Source organism: Micropterus salmoides, unplaced genomic scaffold (assembly GCF_014851395.1).
Source record: "Micropterus salmoides isolate LMB-PRFRI ecotype aquatic unplaced genomic scaffold, ASM1485139v1 Ms_hic_scaffold_11, whole genome shotgun sequence".
In the NCBI taxonomy this organism is placed as follows: domain Eukaryota; kingdom Metazoa; phylum Chordata; class Actinopteri; order Centrarchiformes; family Centrarchidae; genus Micropterus; species Micropterus salmoides.
The window spans coordinates 24,520,636-24,543,122 of NW_024040152.1; the positions used below are offsets into that span (position 1 = coordinate 24,520,636).

The 22,487-nt window shown below is 41.3% G+C and overlaps 1 protein-coding gene across 2 annotated transcripts in view; it reads right to left on the minus strand.

The window, feature by feature from the left end:
* LOC119897908 (RNA-binding motif, single-stranded-interacting protein 3-like) overlaps nucleotides 1-22,487 on the minus strand; it is a 132,349-nt gene that overhangs the window by 6,132 nt on the left and 103,730 nt on the right. For both annotated transcript variants that reach the window (XM_038711943.1, XM_038711944.1), the window contains exons 7-11: nucleotides 20,653-20,759; nucleotides 11,501-11,544; nucleotides 7,432-7,528; nucleotides 5,534-5,584; nucleotides 54-170 (exon numbers count right to left, since the gene is read on the minus strand). In XM_038711943.1, coding sequence (XP_038567871.1) covers nucleotides 54-170; nucleotides 5,534-5,584; nucleotides 7,432-7,528; nucleotides 11,501-11,544; nucleotides 20,653-20,759 — 416 coding nt within the window. The remainder of the gene's footprint in view (nucleotides 1-53; nucleotides 171-5,533; nucleotides 5,585-7,431; nucleotides 7,529-11,500; nucleotides 11,545-20,652; nucleotides 20,760-22,487) is intronic.

Sequence of the window (22,487 nt, forward strand, 5' to 3'; positions counted from 1 at the left end):
AATGTCTGCATGCACAGCAAGATGGTTAGCAGGAGATAAAAGCTGAGACTCACAGTGCCTGTGGTGCCCAGAGACAGGTGGTTCATCTGCTGGGTGAGAGGGGCCATCACACTGGAAGGGTGAAGAGACAAACTGGGCTCTATGGACGCGGCTGGGGTGATCACAGCACCCTGAGGCAGGAAAGGAAGTACACATGATTGTCCAGGTTAAAGACATTATATGTACAAGGTGAACAAACTGTCATTAAGCATTTTATGGAAAGCAACCAATGAGATCAATGAAACAACCAAAATAAACCCCACAGTTTATGAAGTTCAGCTAAACTAAAACATTTCAACAATCACAGGAGGTGGTACATGAAGGATGGCGGAGGAGAGAAGATTGAAGTAAGGTAATGTGGAGATGAGAAGCTAGGAAGGAGAAAAAAAGGGAAGAGCAGAAATAAAGAGAGAGAGAGTGCGAGAGGCAATGACTTTAAGCTAAAAACAAACTAAAACTAAACCTCAAACTAAGCTATTGTAAGGAAAATTAGATTTGTGGGTAAAGAGCGAGCTCAGGGAGGGATAAAGAAGAGGGATCTGAAGGGGATGGACTTTTTAGAGAAGTAGTTTTGGGAAATACCCTTATTTGCTTTCTTGCCAAGAGTTAGATGAAAAGATCGATACCACTTTTTTTATGTGAGAATAGTTTTAATCTTCTCATCTTACTTTCAGCAGAAAAGCAAATACGTGCATGTCCAAATGTCACTTGATGTGTTTACTGCAGCGGAAAAAATGATGTTTTTTATGCTATGCAGCGAAATAAGACCTCTTTAAGACATGCAGCTAGATACGTTAGTAGAAGAAAAACTTCCAATCCAGTTAAGTTTTTTTACTGCAAATGGTTTGACTTTGTACGCAGCCAGTCAGCCGGCTTGCCTGGCAGGCTTGACAGAACATGCTTCTGAATGGAGCAGAAAGGCTTTTACTGTAAATCTCTTCAAGGTGAAGGGCTTTGATGCCTCCTAACACCTTGATGTGCTGAGCTCTACTTTTCCCGTACAGCTCTGCTACAGACTCAACAGCTTTGTATAGATTTAATAGGAGACTCCTCACATAACCCTGCAGAGGTAAACACTGTACATTTGTGATAGCTATTTAACTACACTTCCCATGAGCACAGACAGTATCGGTGGATATGTGTCAGTATCGCTCCAGAGAGCAGTCAGCACTTGTGTAGCTGCATGTTGAGACGGGATGTTAGAAGAACATAGGTATTTAATTTAGGTATTTTAGGCACCATCCCAGCTGTAAGGCAGCCATCTCAACGTATCTGTAGGGTTTCAAAGGGAGGCTTGCAACAACACAATCGCACATGGATAAACACACACACACACACACACAGTAAAGTACTAGCTGCATGAACCGTTCCTCTCGAAGGCACATACAGTCTGTCAGAGTTGTTCACAGTTACAAAGCTGTAAGTGAAGATCCTTATGTCTGCAAGCTTCACAGGGAGGCACACACACATAAACACACACACACACACACACACACACACACACACACACACAAACACACACACACAATACACACACACAGACAGCACAGACAGGGATTGTGAGAGCTGTTAACAGTGGTGAGTGCTCCTCCGCCTGACTGCTGTCTTCATAGGGAGATCTGTTTGAAGAATATAGCGGCCCGGCTATCAGAAATGCTCTGTCAACACTATCCTCAGCGTCACAAGTGAGTAAGTGGCACATACAAACACATGCCTAGACACGGCATATACACACACAGAAACATCCACACACACAGATGCATCAACAGATCTGTCCACAATCCCGCACAAAGCCTTGGCTCCGGCAGGTAGATTCTGCAGCCAGAATCCAGCTAATACCCAAGCTTTTCATCCATCTATATAATACGTTCTCTCGTTTAATGATTTCTCATCCTCTCTCATTCTTTCTCTCACTTCATCCAATATCACCACAGGCTTCCGCGCAGAGAGAGACTGCATAAAGCAAGAGGAAATCCACAATCACTAATTGTCTGGACTGATGTATAGCTTTACAAGTGCTAAACTCGCTATTCCTGTGTGTGCCTGCATGCGAGCACTGTGCATCAGCTGGCGTGTGATGAGTGTGTAATTGAGTGTGTGGATGTGTTAGTGTTTTCAAGTATCAGGCATTTTTTTCCTGGGGTAAGCAATAAATGAGTGTGCAAGACAGACAGTTATCTTATACCCCTCGAGGACAGGGGAGAGAAAAACACAAGATCTGTTTCAACTTTGACCTCTCTCTTCCTCTCCTCCCCTTCTTTTGCTGTCATTTTTTCCAGTAGAGAAGTGATGCTGACTAGCAGAATGCTGCAGGCACCGTGCAACATCAAACATACAGTATTAGTGATAATGACACCTGTTTATTGCAAAAAAAACCCCCAAAAACTAACTGCTGCTGCTGCTGCTGCTGTGATGGGAGCTCAGTGTGTGGGAGCATGCAAAGGATGTGTACTGGAATTGTTTGTTCTCTCTCAGGTGGTGTGGTCTGAAACCTGTTCTACGAAATTATTTTCCCTACTTTCCATACAATTTCTATGTCTGTTTTTTTACATACTCAAACACACAAGATTTTACAGCAAAAAGACAGGTATCAGGGTCGTAAACACTAAACATGCACATACATGCAGGCACAGGTTCTGCACACTGACAGACACACATGCCCACAAAGGATGCCAGCATAACAGCAAGGAAACAAACCAAGTATTGTGCACTGTTTAGAGCCTCCGATACGTACTGATCTGTGCTTTCATTCTTCACCCTCTTTGTCTCCCCAAAACAAGTTTAACATGGCAATATAACTCAGGAAGATCTGAAATCCCAATGCCTTGGATGTCTCATTACAGTTCTCCCCAATAAGCCGCCTTCCTTGTCTTTCTTACTATGCATGGTTAGGGTAATGCATTCATTTCCTGTAGGGGGGATTTGTGAGTAATTATGCACAAAGACATCCTCTCACTAATTAGGATGTAAAGACAGGGAGTTCAAGTAATTTGGGCATTTCACCAAGGGCTCGGAAACACACCATCCTTAAGGCGCTCTGCACACTATATATATAGGTATGCTTGTGTGTGTGTATCTGAATGAATTTGAGAGAGTGCATACTTGCTTGTGTCTGTGTAAATATAGTTGTGCGTATTAGCACTGTTTTTATCTCTTTCATTGTAACCTTTTAATTAGAGTAATTAACTCCTTTAGTAACCAAGTGTATCTGTGAAACAAGGTGCATTTGTCAGTAATGCACAAAGGAACCGCCCAATTGCACCACAAACATGTAAAAATTGTTGATGGACTGTTGACTGAGTAATTATAAGAGGCGTGCTCGCGTGCATCAGCCTAAATGTGTCAATGGGCACATGCCATTCATCAACGTTACCAGTCATTAACTGTGGTTCAGCAGTGAGGAAGCTTCTGCTGCCATAGGAACAGAATAAAGCCGCTATGTCTCTCTCAGTCTCCCTCCCTGACGCAGCTTTAATTTGCCAAGCTCTTCTATATCCAGGAAATACAATGACTAGCCTTCGTCTTTGTTGTCTAACAGGGATTTTGACTATGCAGAGACAAGGCTGGGGAACAGGCGCGCACAGCCCAGACATGCTTTTGCAACAGTTGTTTTCTTTTCTTTGTTCTCGATTTATTCTTTGTAATCCCCTCTTTCCTCTCCTTTCCCCGCGCCTGCCTCTTTCCCCTGTCCTCTCTTTGTCAAATACACACAGTTCTCTTAATTATTTATTAATTTTCTTTCTCTTTCTCCAATCTCTTATTCTCTCTTCTCTTCTATCTCTTTCTCACTTCTTCCAAGTCTTACGAAGTCATATCAAGCGGCCTGCCAAATAATTAGATGGGACATTTGTTTGAAAACACATTTACAGAAGGGTATTATCCTCTCTCACAGACATAATGTTAATCAGACATGACAACAGAATGTTTTAGGAGTTGGCAGATAGACAAAAAGGGGAAGACAGATAGTATGGGGGACTATAGGGAGGGGGAGCATCAGCATTTGGTTTAACTATTTGTGACAGTATTTGCTGGAATCCCTCAGTGCATGGCTGATATACCATATCTGTGCTGCCTCTATCTTCCATTCCCTACCACTGACAGTTTCAATGGAGCATGACTGAATTTTGCAGGTGTAAAATAGTCTGCAGATGTTGGCAAGAAACCAACTCATTAACACAGTGAGATACAAATCTGGATGATAAAATCTATCTTGACTATTGTCAGAGAAGCCAACTTTTCTTTTGAGAAAAATATCTATAGGGCAGCATCCTGCTGTACTGTTAATCTTATTCCTCCTTTACAAAATAACCTGTCCAGATAATGTGGCATGTCTAAAGGCTTTTGCCAACCAGGATGGCCATAATCACCGATTTTCATATTTGTTTGTACACTTATCTTATGATTGACTTCCTCACTTCCTGACTGAATGAAATTTTCCTCTTTTACAGTGACATTGATTTCTTTCCTCACCATATGAATAGGAAGGCAGAGATTTTACACTGTATGTTAGAATAGTTACTGTATGTCAGACAGACAGGACGGCAACTGAGGCTTTACACTGAGCTCAAAGCGAAGTTTGTGGAGACTCAAACTCCTGTTACTATTCCCTGGCTAAAAGCAAAAGGAAAAAAAAAAAATCTGTATTGAGTATAGATTTACAGTGCATATTGACTGTACAAAATAAATATGTGTGTGGGTGTGTTTTAATACATTGTTGATTTTTGCGTATGAGAGTGTGTGAGTTTGTGCTTGGACAGACGGAGCTCTAAATCCTTCACATCACATGCCGAGGTCTCCAGTCAGATACAAAGCATATTTGTGTTTATTACTGTAGTGTAATACACTGTATTATGTTGTGCCTGTATTTGTTTTTGCATTGTTATTTTTTGCAAATATACTATATGTATCACTGTACAAATATGATAAGCAATTACCAGTCAACATTGAGTTGAATATCAGCATTATGTTTACAACTAATGAAAGATGGTTTTGTACCTGCAGTTCCATTTCAAACCAGCAGGGAGCAACCTTTTATTATGGATTTCGGACTGCTCGACTGAACTCTTCAAGCTGCTCTAAGGAGGTTATTCACAGGCTGATTCAGCAGGTTAGTACTCAATTGCAAGGCTGAACATTTTTTTCCTGGTCTGACCTGGGTTTGGCACTCATATGCTACGGGTGCATTAAAGTACAAACAAGACCTATGGTTTCTAACACGGATGACTAGTTTTAAATTCATATATCCTGTGGCAGCCAGTTTGACAGACATTCATATTGCTTATCAAGCTTTTTCAAATGAGGATCACTGTGAAGAATCTTCAATATTTAGAGATTAGCAGACTAAGTACTGTGGCATGCTTACACACTGAGATAAAAGGGCGAAATGTAGTGCGGCAGTGAAAAGTGTCGGAAACTGGAGAAAATGACTCCACTGGGAAAAGATAACACATGACACAAAAAACAAAACAAAGGAGAGGCTGGTTCAAAAACTTACTGTAGGTTGCATAACATATTGTTGATGTGGCATCCAAGATGTACTCTGGACCTGCGGAGAAGAAAGTAGTGGAGGAGAGGTGAGGAGAGAAGAGAAGATGTAGTAAAGGTACAGGTGACGACAATAAAATCGGGGGATGGGGATGAGTCCGGGGATGCAGAAGGGAGGTCAGGAAGAGATGAAAGATCAAAAAGAAGATAGTTATAAGTGGATAAAGAATTGAGGAAGAGAGAACATAAAGAAGGACAATTGGAAGACAAAATGACAGGAAGGGAGCGAAAATGAGAAAACCAAAGAGGAGAAGAGAGAAAATTAATCATTAGCTCAAGTCTTTACAAGCCTATTTCAGAGCCTCAGTCCCTGCAGCAGAGTGTCTTAAAGAATATTATGGCAGTAACTGAGGGTCCACTATACAGTATGTTATGTTGTAATTATAAGAGGATATGAAGACCACATAGAGCAATACAGTCTAATAATTACTGCTTCACAGTGGAGGTTTCATCATCAAAGCCTGTCTTGGCCACAAATCACCACTTTCATCTCCTACTGCTACCCACTACCCAACCCTAACATGAGGAGGAACAAGTCCCCGAAGGTCCCTTTGTCACATGTAAGCTCTGCCTATAGTAATTATATGAGTGCATGTTCGCTTACCTGTGTCTCTCTATGGGGAGTTGTGCAAAGTAAGTTAATTTCTTCAAGTGTTTTCCTCAAAAAGCAGGATGTTGTGTCTCTGTGTGTAATTCTGCGCTGCTGAAGGTGTGTCTTTGCATTTGTCTTTCTCATTTACAGCAGTGTTCCGTGTTAGTGAAAAGCTGTGGGGGAGTACTTGTGCTTGTTTTAAAGTCTATGTGTTTGACAAACTGGGGATCAAGTACAGCGTCAGTCTCTCAAAGAACCACAGCTATGTCGCCAAACCAGCTTTGACATGAATTGGTACAATTTGTGTGTGTGTGTGGAAGAGAGAGGATGTGACACATGGGAACGGAGGGGGGGACAAAAGGGGGATTTGTGCCTAAGAATGAAAGATTGATGGGAGGAGTGCTGCAATATAAGCCTTTGTTTTATCATTGCTAAACTAAGACTTGTCTTGAATGGAGAGAGCTGGTAACTCAATTTCTGTGGTGAAGTTATTCCTGAGAAAAGGCAGTCTCTACTTGCTTTACCCCATTGTCCAGGGACTTCACATAGGACAACAGTGCAGAAAGTGTCAGTTCTGCAAATGTTTAATTCATTCTGAAACTACAGACAAGAAGTGCTGTGGATAGGATCAGCCGAAAATATTAATTTCTTAATTCAAAAGCCCTGGTTCCAAATACTCAAGATGATGTCCATATTTGTCTTTCTACCAGCAAATCCAACAAAAAAACAACAATGGTAAATGGACTGTCCTTACGTAGCACCTTTGCAGTCTTCCAACCACTCAAAGCGCTTTATTATAGATGCCACATTCACCCCAAATTAACACACTGATGGTAGTGGTTACTATGCAATGTACCAACCGCTCATCAGAAACAGAAACTAATATATTCATAGACACTCTCAATTTGGGGTTCAGTATATTGTCCAAGGACACTCTGACATGCAGACTGGAGAAGCCAGGGATCAAACCACCGACCTTCTTATTAGTGGATGACCCGCTCTATCTCCTGAGCCACAGCCGTCACAGTCAAGACAAAACTGTTTACAAAACTGTTTACTAACCTGAGTTTGGAAATAAAGCAACATGATGAAACCATCTTTTTAGCTATAAAGTTATTAACTTAAACAATTTCTACCCTTTATTAAAGAGCCAAGTTCCCAATAGACTGTTCAAAATGCCCCTATAAATTTGTGTAGTCCATACAGGCCCTCAAAACTCAGTCTAACCCGTCAAACTTTGGAAAGCGTCCACCCACCTGATATGTGGAGACAGGAGAGGCAGCGATGAAGGGTGTGATTGATGTCTGTGCAATCATCCGATTAGTGGAGATGCTGTATGGCGAAGAGTAGAACCTATGGAAGCAAACAAGAAAAGTGGGGTAAAACTGATCCAAGAGCATGTTGACAAAAATGTTAGCAATATTAAAAAACATAACATCAGTCCAGAGGCTTCTCAGCTCTCAGGATGTAGCCACATGCAAAGGTGAAAATGCCTTTAGTACATCATTGTTTTCAACCACCCAGTACACGCCTCTGATGAAATGGATCAGACATCATCACAGCCGTCATGGAAATAATAAATGTTGCAGCTTCACGCTGTGCTTCACCATCAAAGACGTCTTAAATCAGACTTGACACTGCACTGGAGCACACATCATATTACAAAGGAGTCTGCTCCACTGCCGTGCATAATAATTAATTATTACCTTAATGTGTGAGTGGGTGAAATATTTCAAAACATCTTTATGTTCCCACCTACACATTGGCAGAGAAAGCTGCATCTGTAACATCTGTTTATACTGTTTACTTCTCGCCCTATACCTTTGTTTGTCCTTCTGATTTTGCTCCATCTCTCTCTCTCTTTTTTTTTTTCCGTTTCACCCCCTCAACCCTGCAGCGGTAGAATGCTGTGGCTCGCAGTGCTTTATTTATCATTGTGTACCTAGAGAGGACATGTTTCATCCACCAGGCCGTGTTGCTGTGCCCGATCGATCCCAAAGTGTCTGTTAACTGAATAATGGAGCAAGAGAGGGGAGAAAGAGAGAGAAAGAGAGACAGGCAGAGAGAGAGAAGCCCTCTCCTAACTATCTTTAACGCAGCCATGATTGTATAAAAAGGTACTCGGTATAAAAATGTTGCTTGATTGGAGGAGAAATCTCCACTGTTTACTTTACTACTACTGACAAATATCATGAATAACATTTGCTGTATGTACATAAATATCTGTATCAGCATCCACTCTACTCTTACAGGACAGTCAGGCTCAGCAACAAACCAAAGACTGGAACACGTGGATGGACTGGTGCTACTCTACTGTGACACCAGCACACATTTCATTTCAAGGGTGAAATCGGTTGCAGAGGTGCCCACCTGTTCTATTATAGCACTTTTTGTTTCACATTACATTTGTTTGGCCAGTGATAGCACGAGCGGTTTTGAACTCAGCTGTGAGATGCAGCCCCTCAGTCATTGCAGTTGCTTTCCAACTGCCTGCGAGAAGCTGCAGAGCGTGATTGTGCTTCACATGGACATCCAGCGTTTTTATGCTCTACTTGGTGTACTGAAGCCTTTCTGTCTAGCTACGCTGGTTACTCTAGTTTTCCACAACACAATGTGGTTTACTTCCTTGGCACCAGAAACAGAAATCTCCTGAATTATGAGCACTATATATTTTACTCTTGCCATGGTTCAGCTCTGGTTCATTTGCAGGTTGATTGTGTGTTCTATCTTAGGTGTGTTGACACTGGCTCAGCTTACTTTAATTTCCCCATAACTCCTAGAAGGGACATAAATGTTCTTTAATTTCGCTTTTGCACCTTTCAACTCTGGACTTACCTGAATGTCTCTTTGAGTTGTCGTCTTTTCCATCACGCAAAAATGATTTAATCTTTTTGTTTGAACAATAGCACTGTAAGTTTTCAACCTTTTAAACCACTTGAAATTGAAAGGTTTGAACAGATAAATAGTGGATAGCTCTAACTTGGAGTAAGTAACAAGAAAAAAAACCCTCTTCTGCTGATCATGCACCAGCATAGATCCATCTTTTTGACTGTAAAATGAATGTATGACTTGCATTAGAGATACTGTATTACTGTCACTGATGAATACAAATGAGCCAACATAGCCAGGTTATTTAATATGGTTCTCTGATTGTGTTTATTGTATTTTTCATTAGAGTGATGTGTATTGAGACAGAGAAATAACAGGTAGAGGACAGATCCAAGGTTATTGATGGAGGCTATTAGTCCTGAACAGCACGCTGTCAATAGGAACTCCAGCTTGGCATTATAAACAATACACTAAACATGTAATTGCGAACAGAACATTACTATGGGATTTAATTTAAAACCTCTCTGTGAATCCCTGGTGTGACCTAGCCGCACTGTCAGGAGTTTGCCTTGAAAAATTAGTCAATGATTTAATGCCGACCTCAGTGACTTTTCAGCGGAGAAATGTGGGGGAGCGTGATAAAATATACTGTATATGTGTATGTGCATGTGTGCGGGCAGGAAAGATAGAAGAAAGTGAGGACAGATAGAAAGACAGGGTACAAAATGTAAGAACAGAGGCAGGAAGAAAGAGAGAGAAGGATGGAGAAACAACAGACCAGATAGGAGGCAGCAGATTGAGAAATAGATCCCCAGAGAAAGTGAATTTTGTGTCTCTCTGATAAAAGACAGTACAGGCTGGATGCCAAAGCAGTCTGGCTGGTTGGACACATGTTTCCAATAACATCAGATTGGCATCAGCCCCTAAAAACCAGCTGTCCTCAAGCTTGGAGAGACTTGCAAACCTGTAATTGATTCATACCCTTCCCTTCTCCTTGGCTGACTTTATTTTTGCCTTTGCCCTCCTCTTGACCCCGCACAGCACTCACTTTTTATTCAATCCCCTTCCCTCCTGTTTTTTGCCTCTCTAATTAGCTGCATTAGCATTTCACAGTTATTTAGTGCTTCGCCGGAAGGAGCTCTGATGACCTCGGAAGAGAGGTTGGAGAGGGCTTAAGCAACGCAAGTGCACAGATGCTCACATGTGAGCACGCATATACACATGCCACACACATACACAAGGACACCAGAGATGACCAAAAGGAAAGCATCTGCTTGTAAATGGAGATTAGAGATTAAAAGAAGAAAGGGAAGAAACAAGACAAACATGTAGAAGAAGAGAGAGAGAACATTTATGAAAATGTCAGACTAGCAGAGGAGGACTGGTATAAAGGTGATAAAAAGTATATGGAGCATAACAGGAAAGAAGAGGAGGAAAAGGGAAAGACGGGATACAAAGACTAAGGAGGACTGAGCTGACAAGAAGGAGGAGAAGGAAAACACAGAGCTGGAGGGATGCGTCTCCTGGGATCCCATCACCAGCAGCATTCCTAGCAGACAGGACCGATCTCCAATTTCCCCCTGAAACAGGCAGACACTCGCCTCTCTGCCTTCAGCCTGAGAGCACTGCAGATAGCCTCGGCTGACGAAAGTCTTACAGCGGCACTGCAACACCGCCCAACTTCCCTGTCTGCAATCAAAACCTAAATGTCTGACAGCTTGTATGCATAGGTGGCATAAATAAATGCACCATCTGCATCAGTCAGAGGCGAGGATGAGGATGAGAGCACGACACAGTAAGAGAGAGAGAGAGAGAGCGAGAGAGAGAGTGTGTGTGTGTATGTGTTAATGGCCCATGTGTCCTGTATCTGTCTGAATATGTGTGCATGGAAATGGGTTTCCTCAGGCGGGTAGCTGGTGTCTCCCTTAGAGATAGGGTGAGAAGCTCGGCCATCTGTGAGGAGCTCAGAGTAGAGCCGCTGCTCCTTTGCTTCAATAGGAGCCAGTTCAGGTGGTTTGGGCATCTGGTAAGGATGCCTCTGGATGCCTCCGTAGGGAGGTGTTCCAGGCACATCCGGCTGGGAGGAGGCCCTGGGGTAGACCCAGGACTAGGTGGAGAGATTATATTGCCACACTGGCCTGGGAATGCCAGGCAGAGCTGGTTAACGTGGCTCGGGAAAGAAACGTTTGGGGCTCCCTGCTGAGCTGCTGCCCCTGCGACACAACCCCCGATAAGCGGATGAAGATGGATGGATGGATGATGGATGGATGGATGGTGTGTTGTCTGCTCATTTGCATGCAAGTGCTGATGGTTTGGTTAGTGAGAAGGTATCACTTTTGTAATGCTCATAAACAGGCGCAGAAGCCAGTACTCCAGCAATTTTGTGGGGTTTGCTTTTTTACATGGGCAGGGAATATGATTTCAAAGCAAAGTTTGCATCCAAACATCCTAAGCTGTAGACAGTTTGTAAATCTGAAAAGAATACTTTCCACCTACCCGTTCTGCATCGCGGTGGGATCATACGTCAAAGCCATACCGCTCTGGAGAAAGACAGAAGCATACACCGAAAGGTTTAAATACTTGATATGCCTGTTGAATAATTTGCATTTACTCTCTCATTAAGATGTTGATGTGTAAACGGTTGTATAAACTGATCTTAAAAACTGCATTAGCAATATAGCTTTATTGGTCAGTCAAATAAAGGTAATGAATTGAGAGGGGGAGAGACAGTACAGAGGGAAAGCAGAATGATTACTGATGTAAAATAAAACTATGAACACAAAAGCTTTGACTTACAATTCAAAAAGTGAGTGGGATACAGAGATGTGCTAAATAAAGAACAACTGATGATGTCCTCAGTAGCAAAAAAATCTCAAATGAGCCAGTTAAAAGCACTTATGTGCAATAAAATGATTCTGAATGATTGGGTGTGAGCCTGTGGACTACTTGAAACTGTACTATATAGCAAAAACACCACAAAAAGCACACTGAGTAACAACTGTTATAGCCTTGATATTTGTTACTGCATTTAAGGGATTTAACAATACAATATGTTCCTGGATCTATGCATTTATAATATTTTAAACTAAGTTTGATTGAAAACAACATACGCATTTATTATACCTTAGTTATTCAATGTGCAAAAATGTTTCATCACTGGTCATTTTCGAATAGATTTTGGTAAAAAAAACAAAAAAACAAGACATAAATAAGCTTTTTTAACAAGATATTTAGCAATATAAAAAAGCATAGAATAATAAAAAATGTATCAAAGATAATAAAACACACAAAATTTCTGAACTTGGTTGAACTCACTCCAAACGCAACAAAAACTTCTTTTCAAACCAAATGTGGTGGGTATATTTAGAGATGAAAAATATACACACAAAGTCAATTGAAAGACGCACTTGGTGGAACACACACATAAATCCACACTAGACACCATGAACTGAGGTGACAGCACATATGCTTGAATAGAAAATGTTTCAAATTGAGCGAAAATTACAAGTTATTCCCAATTGTACAGCTTTGTGAACACACAAAAGAGAGAAAAGAAGACAATCAGGAGGAAAATGAGAGAACTGGGAGTTCCTGCTAAGTTCAGTCTGTTTGAGCTGTCACACACACAGTGCTTTTTGTCACAGAAAACATCTGTACCGTCAGTCAGGAAACTGACTACTCAATCAGTCAAAACAAGCCCAAACTCAAAACACCTCTCACAGCTGGGCAGCTGTCAGACCTCTCAACTGTAAATATTAACCTAATATTGCTATCCAGTTTTCAGTTCCATCATGGATATCATCGCCATTTTGTAAATAAAAATATTAACCCATGATTCATTGTTCCAGCCCAACTATAGGAAGTCCTTCCTATAGCAATCTTCATCAGTTACAGGGCTTGGTTATTATTACACTAGCTGTATAAACGGACAGGAAAATGTTTTCCATTCCAGCTGCATTATGTCAGTATCTGAAAAAAATTAAAACTAAACATCCCCTGTCCCTCCTCCTCTCTATTAAATGTTGTCCCTATTACATCAAGTATGTATCATTAAATGACATTTTTCTGTCTGAATGCCTTCTATCGGTGTCTCACTTCCACCATCATGTGCAAATGAATGAGACTGTATCTCTCGCTGCTGAGTTTTGAAAAAGGACTTTGACTGCCTCTTGGCAATGTTGGAACACACTTAAAGCCACAATAGTGTTTTTAATCATCTAATCTTTATTTTTCTTCTTCTCCATCTTTTGCTCTATCGCTGTCCCCTCTCCCCTTTATCTGCAGCCTTCACAAGTCATTTGTACTTGCTCTATATTCCACACAAGTCTCTCTTCTCTCCAAATTGGCACATGAGTTGAAAGTGTGCCCTGATTCTGAACTCGATTTTGCAAAGTTTGGTTTTTCCCCAAACACTGTTTGTAGCCAGGACTGAGGGAAAATAAACTGCAGACGCAATAAAAAGGAGTGCCAGACACTGATGACAGCAAATAGCAAAAATTAATAATTCTGAAGCCCAGGATGATCATTTAAAGCAGGTAAAAACTACATTACACATAAAAGAATCCTAATTTTCACCTTGAGCAAAATTTGTAATCACTGCTGGTTCTCTGTTCTGATCTATTGAATTGTCTTTTTGAACAGAAGATTTCTGAGCAAGACCTAGAGGAGACCAGCTCTATGAAGAATCTTCCATCCATCCAGGAGCAGCTGGCTGTATTCCGAGCCCCTTCGAGATGCTGACGCTCTCCACCCTATCCCTAGCCCAGCCATCCTACAGAGGAAATTTCAACTGCTTGTATCCACAATCTCATTGTTTCGGTCACTACCCAAAGCTCATGACCATGGGTGAGGATTGGAAAGTAGATCGACTGGTAAATCAAAACCTTTGCCTTCCGACTCAGCTCCCTCTTCACCATAACATTCTGGTACAATGTCTGCATTACTGCTGATGCTGCAACAATCCACCTGTCCATCTCATGCAAAATGTTTGTCACTCATGAACAAGTTCCCGAAATGTTTTCCAAACTCCTTTGCTTGTGACCGCAACTCACTCCCAACCTGGAGGGAGCAATACACCTTTTTCCGTCAGAGAACCATGGCCTCAGATTTGGAAGTAATGAACCACATTCCGGTTGCTTCACACTGCTAACTGCTTCAGTGCAAAAGGAAGGTCATGGTCTGATGAAGCCATCAGAACCACGTCATCTGTGAAAAGCAGAGACGCAATTCTGAGGCTTAAACCTGAAGGCACATCTGGCACACCCCAGATGTGCCTTCAGATCCTGTCCATGAATATCACAAACAGGACCCCCCCCCCAACAGCCCCACAAGAGTAAAGAGGTATGCCACTGTTCCAAAGTCAGGATAAAATCTGCTCCTCCTGAATCTCCTGTTTGGCAATCAGTTAAATTCTCTTTTCGAGCACCCTGGAATAAACTTTCCTGGGGAGGCTGAGCAGTGTGAGACCAATAATTTGAGCACATCTTGTGGTCTCTGTTTTTAAAAATGGGAACCCTTTTACCACTGGCATCTACCAGCGGATTCTTAGGTTCTTAGGCTGGCAGGACCATGACCAAGACGTGAGCTACATGTAATAAAAAGCTGCAAGAAAGAGCTGGCATTCAGCAGTTAGGACTAGTAAGTAATATTGCTATGTCTTGTGTTTGCTTGCACTTGCTTGATGGTTGGCTGTGTTAGCAAAGTATAAGTATATAAGCAAAGAATACAGTTTATTAATTTTACACTGGTATCGGATTGATTCTTGGCATTGGCCGATACCCAACGCCCAGGAATCGGTATCTCAATCAGGACTGAAAAAGTCGGATCAGTATATTCCTATAACCTTGTGATCAAACATGTTTTTGTTAAGGCCAATCCATGACTAGCACAGAAGTCCAATAACAAAACACTACGGATGTCCCTGACTAAGAGTATCATTCGTTGAATCATGTGAGACGGTAGGGCAGCTGGTGCTGTCTCTCTTTCTATTCTACCACACACATAAACAAAAAGAGGGTTGATGAGGGAAAATAACAAACCAAGTTAAATAAAAGAGGTCCTCAAAAGGAGGACTGTGCCTGACTATATATTTAAACGCACAACAGCACCCACTTCACCTAATGAATCTAACATAATAATACTAAGTGTGGTTATCAGTGTGGACTCTTGCCCTATTTCCACCCTTTTGCCAGCCACACGCTGCTAAAAGCACACAAAAACCAAATACTATATAAAATATAAAATATAATAATATAAGTACTGTGAGTCTAACTAATAAACATAACCACAAACTGGCTACGACAGACTCAAGAGATTTACCTCACTAAACACAACTGCAGAAGCTAACTAACAAAGTACTTACTTCACTAAATTGCACACAATCAACACACATGAGGTACACAAGTCAACTGGTTGTGAGGAGCTGCCGAGAGCAACTGGTGGGTTCTCCTTAAGAGCAGGAGGTAATGTTGAGGTGGTGACGAGCCATTGGTTGAGCTGGAACAGAGGGGACCAATGGGTGGGACTGAAGTCAGCCTGACAGAGCACCACAGAAATCAGGAAGTAGGCGGGTCTTCATTCCACAGGTAGACCTTTCTTCCACAGGGTCACACAGCCTACTTGGTATACGTGAGACAGAATGTGGAAATACAGGGATAACAGCGACAGCCCTATGCTCACACATGCACACTTACCCCGCCTCCTTAAGGGTTAGGATTACAATTTTGGATTTATTCACGCACACACACAAGATTTATTAAAAGCTTCTTTATTTTCACATTTTTATTTACAGCATTATATGTTGATATTTATATCATAATAGTCTGTATATTAAATTAATGTGAGAAAACATGTAGTTCTATGTAAAATTAGACATTGAGCACCCCCATATAGCCAAAATGGCATGATCCTCATAATGGTTCTGCGAAGATTCGACTATAAGATTAGTAGTTAGCCTAGCCCGGAAATCTTTCAAGTTTTCACCCCCCCCTCCACCGCCTACCTGAAGTACATCTATAAAGCAACAGTAAATGACCTCTACACAGTAACTCTATCAACTGTCTCATTTTCTGTTGCTGCCTTGTTATGCCATTTGTTAAACGGAACCTTATACCTACTTTACCTATAAATCATTGAGCTACATCTTAATTATTAAATTTCATAGACTATAAATACATCCATCCATCCATCCATCATAAACCGGCCCCCGCAGGGTCGCGTGGGGGCTGGAGCCAATCTCAGCTGTCGGGCAAAAGGCGAGGTACACCCTGCACAGGTCGCCAGTCCTATAAATACATTTATTATGATTTTACAATTACTACTCATAATAATTTCCAACACCTAATTTCCTGCTTTCTGGTGATTTTTTCTGCACCAATTTATTGAGGAAATGTCTTTATTTATATAAAAGAAAACACAAAATTCGGGTGGCAGTTCAAAAAAAAAAAAGATAATGCAGTAAAGCTCTCATGCATTTTGTATTGCTGTCAGATATGTTTCTCATTACCCTGCGTTATTGCTCTGCTGATATGGTAGTAGGCTACCCCCTTTAGACTGTCGGACAGACACAAAGCCTGTCTGGGACTGTACTCGATGAGACAAGTGCTCTGATCTTCATCAGAGGAAGAAAACCGAAGTTGAAAACACTTGTGATCAGGCAGAAATATCACCACAAATCCACACAAATGTAAACTTCACCACCTCTGACAAAGTGCAGCTCACAGCCGCTTCAGAGGGAATTAAGCATCCTGGAGAAGAGAGACAGTCAAAGAGTAGTGTCTCTGAGCGAGGAGGACAGAGACAGCAGGACACATAGCGTCAGGGGTCTGTGTCGCGGTCAGGTGTGTGTGTGTCATGATATTCTCTCACTACGGCGACTGTTAACCGTTTGTGTTGCAAATACATTGACTAGAAACTGGCCGACAACCTTTATATTTAAATGTTTTGATTACAGTTTTGCTAGGGACAATTCAGTAGTCGCAGATAAGCCCTGAAGCTGAGAGCAATGCGCTCTCTCTCTCTCTCTCCTCTAGTGCTCACTCTAAATGCAGGCATGCTGAGTAACGGTGGGGGTGGGGGTCACATTAGTGAACTTCAAACAAAATTTAACAATATTATTGCGATTAGCCTCTGTTCTTTGAAGACCTGCGAGACAGGCTGTGTTATGAAGATTATTGCTATTAATATAGAAAATATTTTTGATGTTGTTGTGGAGTTATATTCAGGTCTACAGTCAAAACACAAAATACAAAATTCAGGAGACAATTCATGTAATATAATGCAGTAAAAATGACCTGGTGACGCCGATGGTCACCCCTACAAAACAACACTCTGGTTTACATCAGGCAGGCCAGTCCCCCTAATCCAGTTTTCTCAATAATTGCTCATGTGAGCATTTAAGTGTCCCAGCGGAACTACAGAGTCTTTAGACGGAATCCCTACTAGGACCCCACCCAGAGACTCCCAAGAAGGCCGGGTACTCTGAGCTGCTGTTCGGTGCATAAGCACACACAACAGTCAGACTCACAGTTGCATAGAGGTGACCCTCTTATTCTCTAGGGAGAATAATAATATTGTCCCTAGAACCAGTCTGCGGCTCCTTTTCAGCCGACTCATCTAGGGTCTGTGAATCGTTCTTAGTCTGGCCCCTCCCCTGGGACCAACTTGCCTTGGGAGACCCTACCAGGGGTACTGCTCCAGACAACACAGCTCCGAGGATCACAGGGACAAAAATCCCTCCACCACATTAAGGTGGAGCAGTGGCGGTTCTAGACCAATTTTATTGATGGGGCCAGGCTGGGGCCAGTTGTTTTGTCAGAGGGGCGCATTCAATCCGTGACAAAAGAGACAAAGACAATGTTCAAGCTTTCAAAATGTCTTGTTTAGTATATAATGTAATGTTTTAGTATGTTTCAGCAACCTACAGTTATTTGTTTCAGTAACAGGATCTTTTCAGTAACTTAGTTATACTTTTATTAAATTACATTATTAAAAGAAAATCTTCCTGTTAACTTTAGCTCAAGTTACAGTACATTCTTTGATGCAACACATCTTTGTATAAGCTCTAGTGTACTAGATACTAGATACATACTGTGGATCCCAGTTTGTATTTTGTATCTCACTATAACTTTTGCTAGGAAATAACAAACGCCTCCATATTCACCCCTGGTATTAGTCATGATGTGAAACATACCAAAAACAAAATGGTAGGCCGTCATGTGTGCATTATAGACGCGAATACATATTTAGGAGCCTGGTAGGAGCAGTAGGCTACTTTTATCGCTTTTTGTGTATGAAAAGTGTTGTTTAAATTCAATGCAGTATTAAATTGTTATGATAATAATTTACCCTTTAAGGAGGGGGACTGACCAAAGGCTATCCATGCAATGGAAACATGGATTACAAGGACAAAATATTGTCTACAATACTGCATTCAGTTTAATGTGCATTTTGAGTAAAGTAGATGTAACGTTGAGGCGAGCAATGTGTATTACATTGTCAGGCTATCGCGAAATAAATGTTTGCTTTATGAGGGAAACTGAAACTGCTTGTTTTGTTTAGACATTCTCAATTCAGTGCAATGAATAATACAAAGTTCAATAACACGTAACACGTTAACTGTTGCATAATGGCAGCATTAGTGCACGAATATGTATGTTTAGAGATGTGTCACATGTCTTGCCACTCATCTATCTCTCTGTGTGTGCATTCACAATGTCTCCTCATTAATGATGGGTAAATGTTTAAATGGACTTACTGAGAACCAAAACAGTCCAGGTGCGTCTGGAACCAGAGCATCTGCTTTAAGGGACTTTGTGGTCACATAAAAATGACCACAAAGAGACAAAAACAACTACAAAGAGACAAAATACCACCACAAAGAGATGCAAAATCACCACATATAGACACAACATGTTTGTAGTCAAAAAAGACACAAAACGATAACAAAGAGACAGGACATGTGGATTGTAGTCGTTTTGTATCTGGGTGTCTTGTCCCTATGTAGGCTCCTATGCCTTTTGCATGTCTGTGCAGATGGTATATGTGTGAGTGATTTTGTGTGTAATACGTGCTCATGTCATAGTCCCGAGTCCAGACTCATTTAGGAGTGAGGGGTTCTGGAGATTAGGGTCGGCTGACTGAGTGTGAGGATGCGGTGAGGCCCCTCAGAGCACCTCCAAGGCCAGATGTCTCTATTAGTCTGCCTGGACTCAGAGACCTGGCTCAGACAAATGTATAAACCTCTGAAGAGATGCTTTTCCTCAGCAAGGCCAAGTGGGGCTTGTCAGGACTTGGGCCACTGACAAATGTGTGAGGAATCCCACTGAAGCACCGATCATTTATTTTAAGTCCAGCTGACAATTCACAAATGTTGACCACAGGATACAAAAAAAGAAACACTGACACCGGGGCCTCTAATGTTAACTAAGCCCTGATGTGATGTGTCCCTCTTTGCTCTAACAAATAAAAAATAAACCAATCTGTGCCTGCTACACACAGACACACATAAAGGTCATGCACATACTGTGGCATCCTGTTTTTGTTGTGGCGGCTCTTGTTTTTAGCACACAGTTGTTTCAACCTGGTTCCATTTCATTTCACTTCACCACCCTGCTCTTTCCCAGCCTCTATGTAAAGCAAATGTTGGGAAACTGTTAAAAACTGAACTCGGTGTGTGGGTGGCGACATCATTATTCACTTCCCCTTGTTCTGTAAATTAAAGCTTTGGTATCGACACTAACAACTTCTGAACTCTCTGCATTGTGCAACAGTCAGTCTGCATTCAATCTGCTGCACAAGGTTTCATTTCTTCGGAAGATGACAGACCAGAGGTGGAAGTTTCAACAAAAGAAAAAACAAGCCAAAACCTTGTTTTTTAAATTCAACAACCTTTATATGCCGGCTTTCATACTGTCAGCAGCATATCTAATTCAGCCTACAGTATGTTATTGGAAATGAAAGCTGATAATGACCCTGTAGGGGGGCCTGTCAAGCCATTGAAACCTGGTTATAAATGTGAAAAAGAAACTGATGTCAAAGGGAACATCAGCTAGATATTTATAGTTTATGAAAATTATGACTTTTTACACATACTGTATTGTTTCCTGTGAAGCAGCTGTGGAGGCTGAGCTGTGAAATGCTACACTAAAATCTGAAGTACTGCATGCAACAGTTTTTCACTCTCACTACCCTGACTATTATGATAAGATTACAGTTATGCTTTGTCAGAAAGCTGAGGAGAAAAAGGTTTAAAAGAGGTTTACGGATATACTGTATTCATACCTGTTAGAATAACACCACTTTCTGTTTTGTTAGCTTTACTATTTCCTCTTCTAAACCCTCTCAGTACACACTATACTCACTCTGACTGTGAGAAGTGAAAGACTACTGTAGAATTAGGAAACATCTGCTGTGGCATAATTCTGCCTGAGGAAAAATTTCTAAACAAATTCTTGGATGCTTTCTTTTATAGTGGCAGAGGGTAAAAAGGATTGTGTTGTAACAAAGTGATTGAAAGACATGGTTCTTGTGTTACAATTTGCCTTTTCCACTTGTGTTTTAAGAAAAAGCTGCTGTGGCTGCTAAAGTGGATCTTTTACGATGGGTACTGATGAGCTTTTTTGACGATTAAAAGCACTTTTAAGCCTCACCTCTCCTTCCCGCGTCCACGGTCGGCCATTCTGGGGATACTTGACCTGGGTCTGCCTCTTCTTCTGGCCTCCGTCAGCAAACTTGCACAGCAGCGGCTCTGCAGGGGCTACAGTGTGAGTCAGACAAAGAGGAAGACAAGGACAAACAAAGATAGATTAATCATCTTAATAGTGGGGCAAAAGTATAATTTCATGCATTAGGTAGGTAAGATTTTAAGATAGGGCATTATGAACATGCATAAACATAACATAAATCAGTTGGACCTAAAAACAGCACTTCAGCACTTACATTTATCTCTTCCACCCCTAATCCAAATATCTAAACAAGAGCAGTTATCACACCATCTCTGCAACCCCTACAACCATTCTATGACAAAAGCAGCCTTGACGTGGAAACAAAGCCACAGGCTAATCATCAAAGCATTGATAGCGTGGTTCAAACGACAAACCAAACATGCATACTTAATACGCCAAATAACTCCACACAGCTTGACCCCAGGCAATAGAGTGCGATTGCGATTGCTCCAAAGACAACACGGTTCATTTCTGGACCACAGAAAGAATAAAGTGTTGATTACAAACAGGATTAAGCTCTAACTTCAACCTGATAATCCTAACATGAACCAGGGTACTCAGCCAAGACATTTGATGGCTTATGTAGTCAGACAGCCGACAGATAGTCCTGTGTTTTATGTCTTCTCTGTCGTTAGGGTATATTTCTTGGATTTCCAGTGGTTCAGTTTCCTTCCTAAGAAAGAACCACAAATTAGTTACATAACATTCATAAGAAAAATATGTCTGACTAGTAACTGCAGAAGATGCATAGCAACAAATGAAGCATAGCAAATAATCATAATAGTATGTTAAAATAAAAAGGCATTTAAATGCCATTAAGATACTGAAATGATAAAGCCCTAAACTATAATGGCAGCAGTGGAACACTCACACCAACTAGTGTTCTGTTCATGTCTTGATTCAGTTTTAGAAAGACATATCTTGACCCTGAAACTGAAAAAGCCACCTACTTTTATGCATTGCCTCTCACTTGTTATTTAAATGCATCCACCAAGGCATGTTTGAGTCATTGACTGCATCTTAAAAGAGGCTATTAGCTGGCACTCTTGTCTTATTTAACTGGCTATGATTTCAACTGCAGAGAAAGTCAAATCCTCAGTCCTCCAAGTTCTTAGCAGGCATAGGATGCTATGAACTCGCAGAGGCGATATCATCATGCTGGTACTGATTCACACATGCCAAAATAAACTACACAATTACCTCGCCTCCTTCAAGAAATATGTTTCTTCATCTCAGTAAACTGAAAAATGAGAGGAGGTGTTCTCAGCAAAGAAAAGCATTCAGAGCTCAAGGTTGAGACAAGAGTTATTTGGAATGCCTGGGGCCTGGATGGGTACTCCAAAGGTAAGTAGACAGAGAAATACAGAGCCGTTTGATTATAGAGCCTTTAGGAGTACTTTGTCATTATACTGTTTTAGGTTGATTTCTATCTGTATGACAGGGCACACATCTGGGCCTCTGTTATCATCCCTTGTATTCATCCTTCTAAATCACTCCCCGTCTCTCTGTGCCTCTCTCTCTTTTACCAGCTCTGCATACATACAATACATTTGGTAAACAGTCCAGTGTGTATGATGTGTGTATGTATCGCGATGTCTCACCACAAAACTCAGTGTAGTTTTCTCTTGAAAAACAAGAACTAGGCCCAGAAAGGCAAACAAAAAATGGCCAAGATTTACAGCACGGGTGATTGATGTTTTTATGTTTACACAGCAAAATCAGAGAGGACACAGTGTGATGAAAGGATCATTGGTCACTTT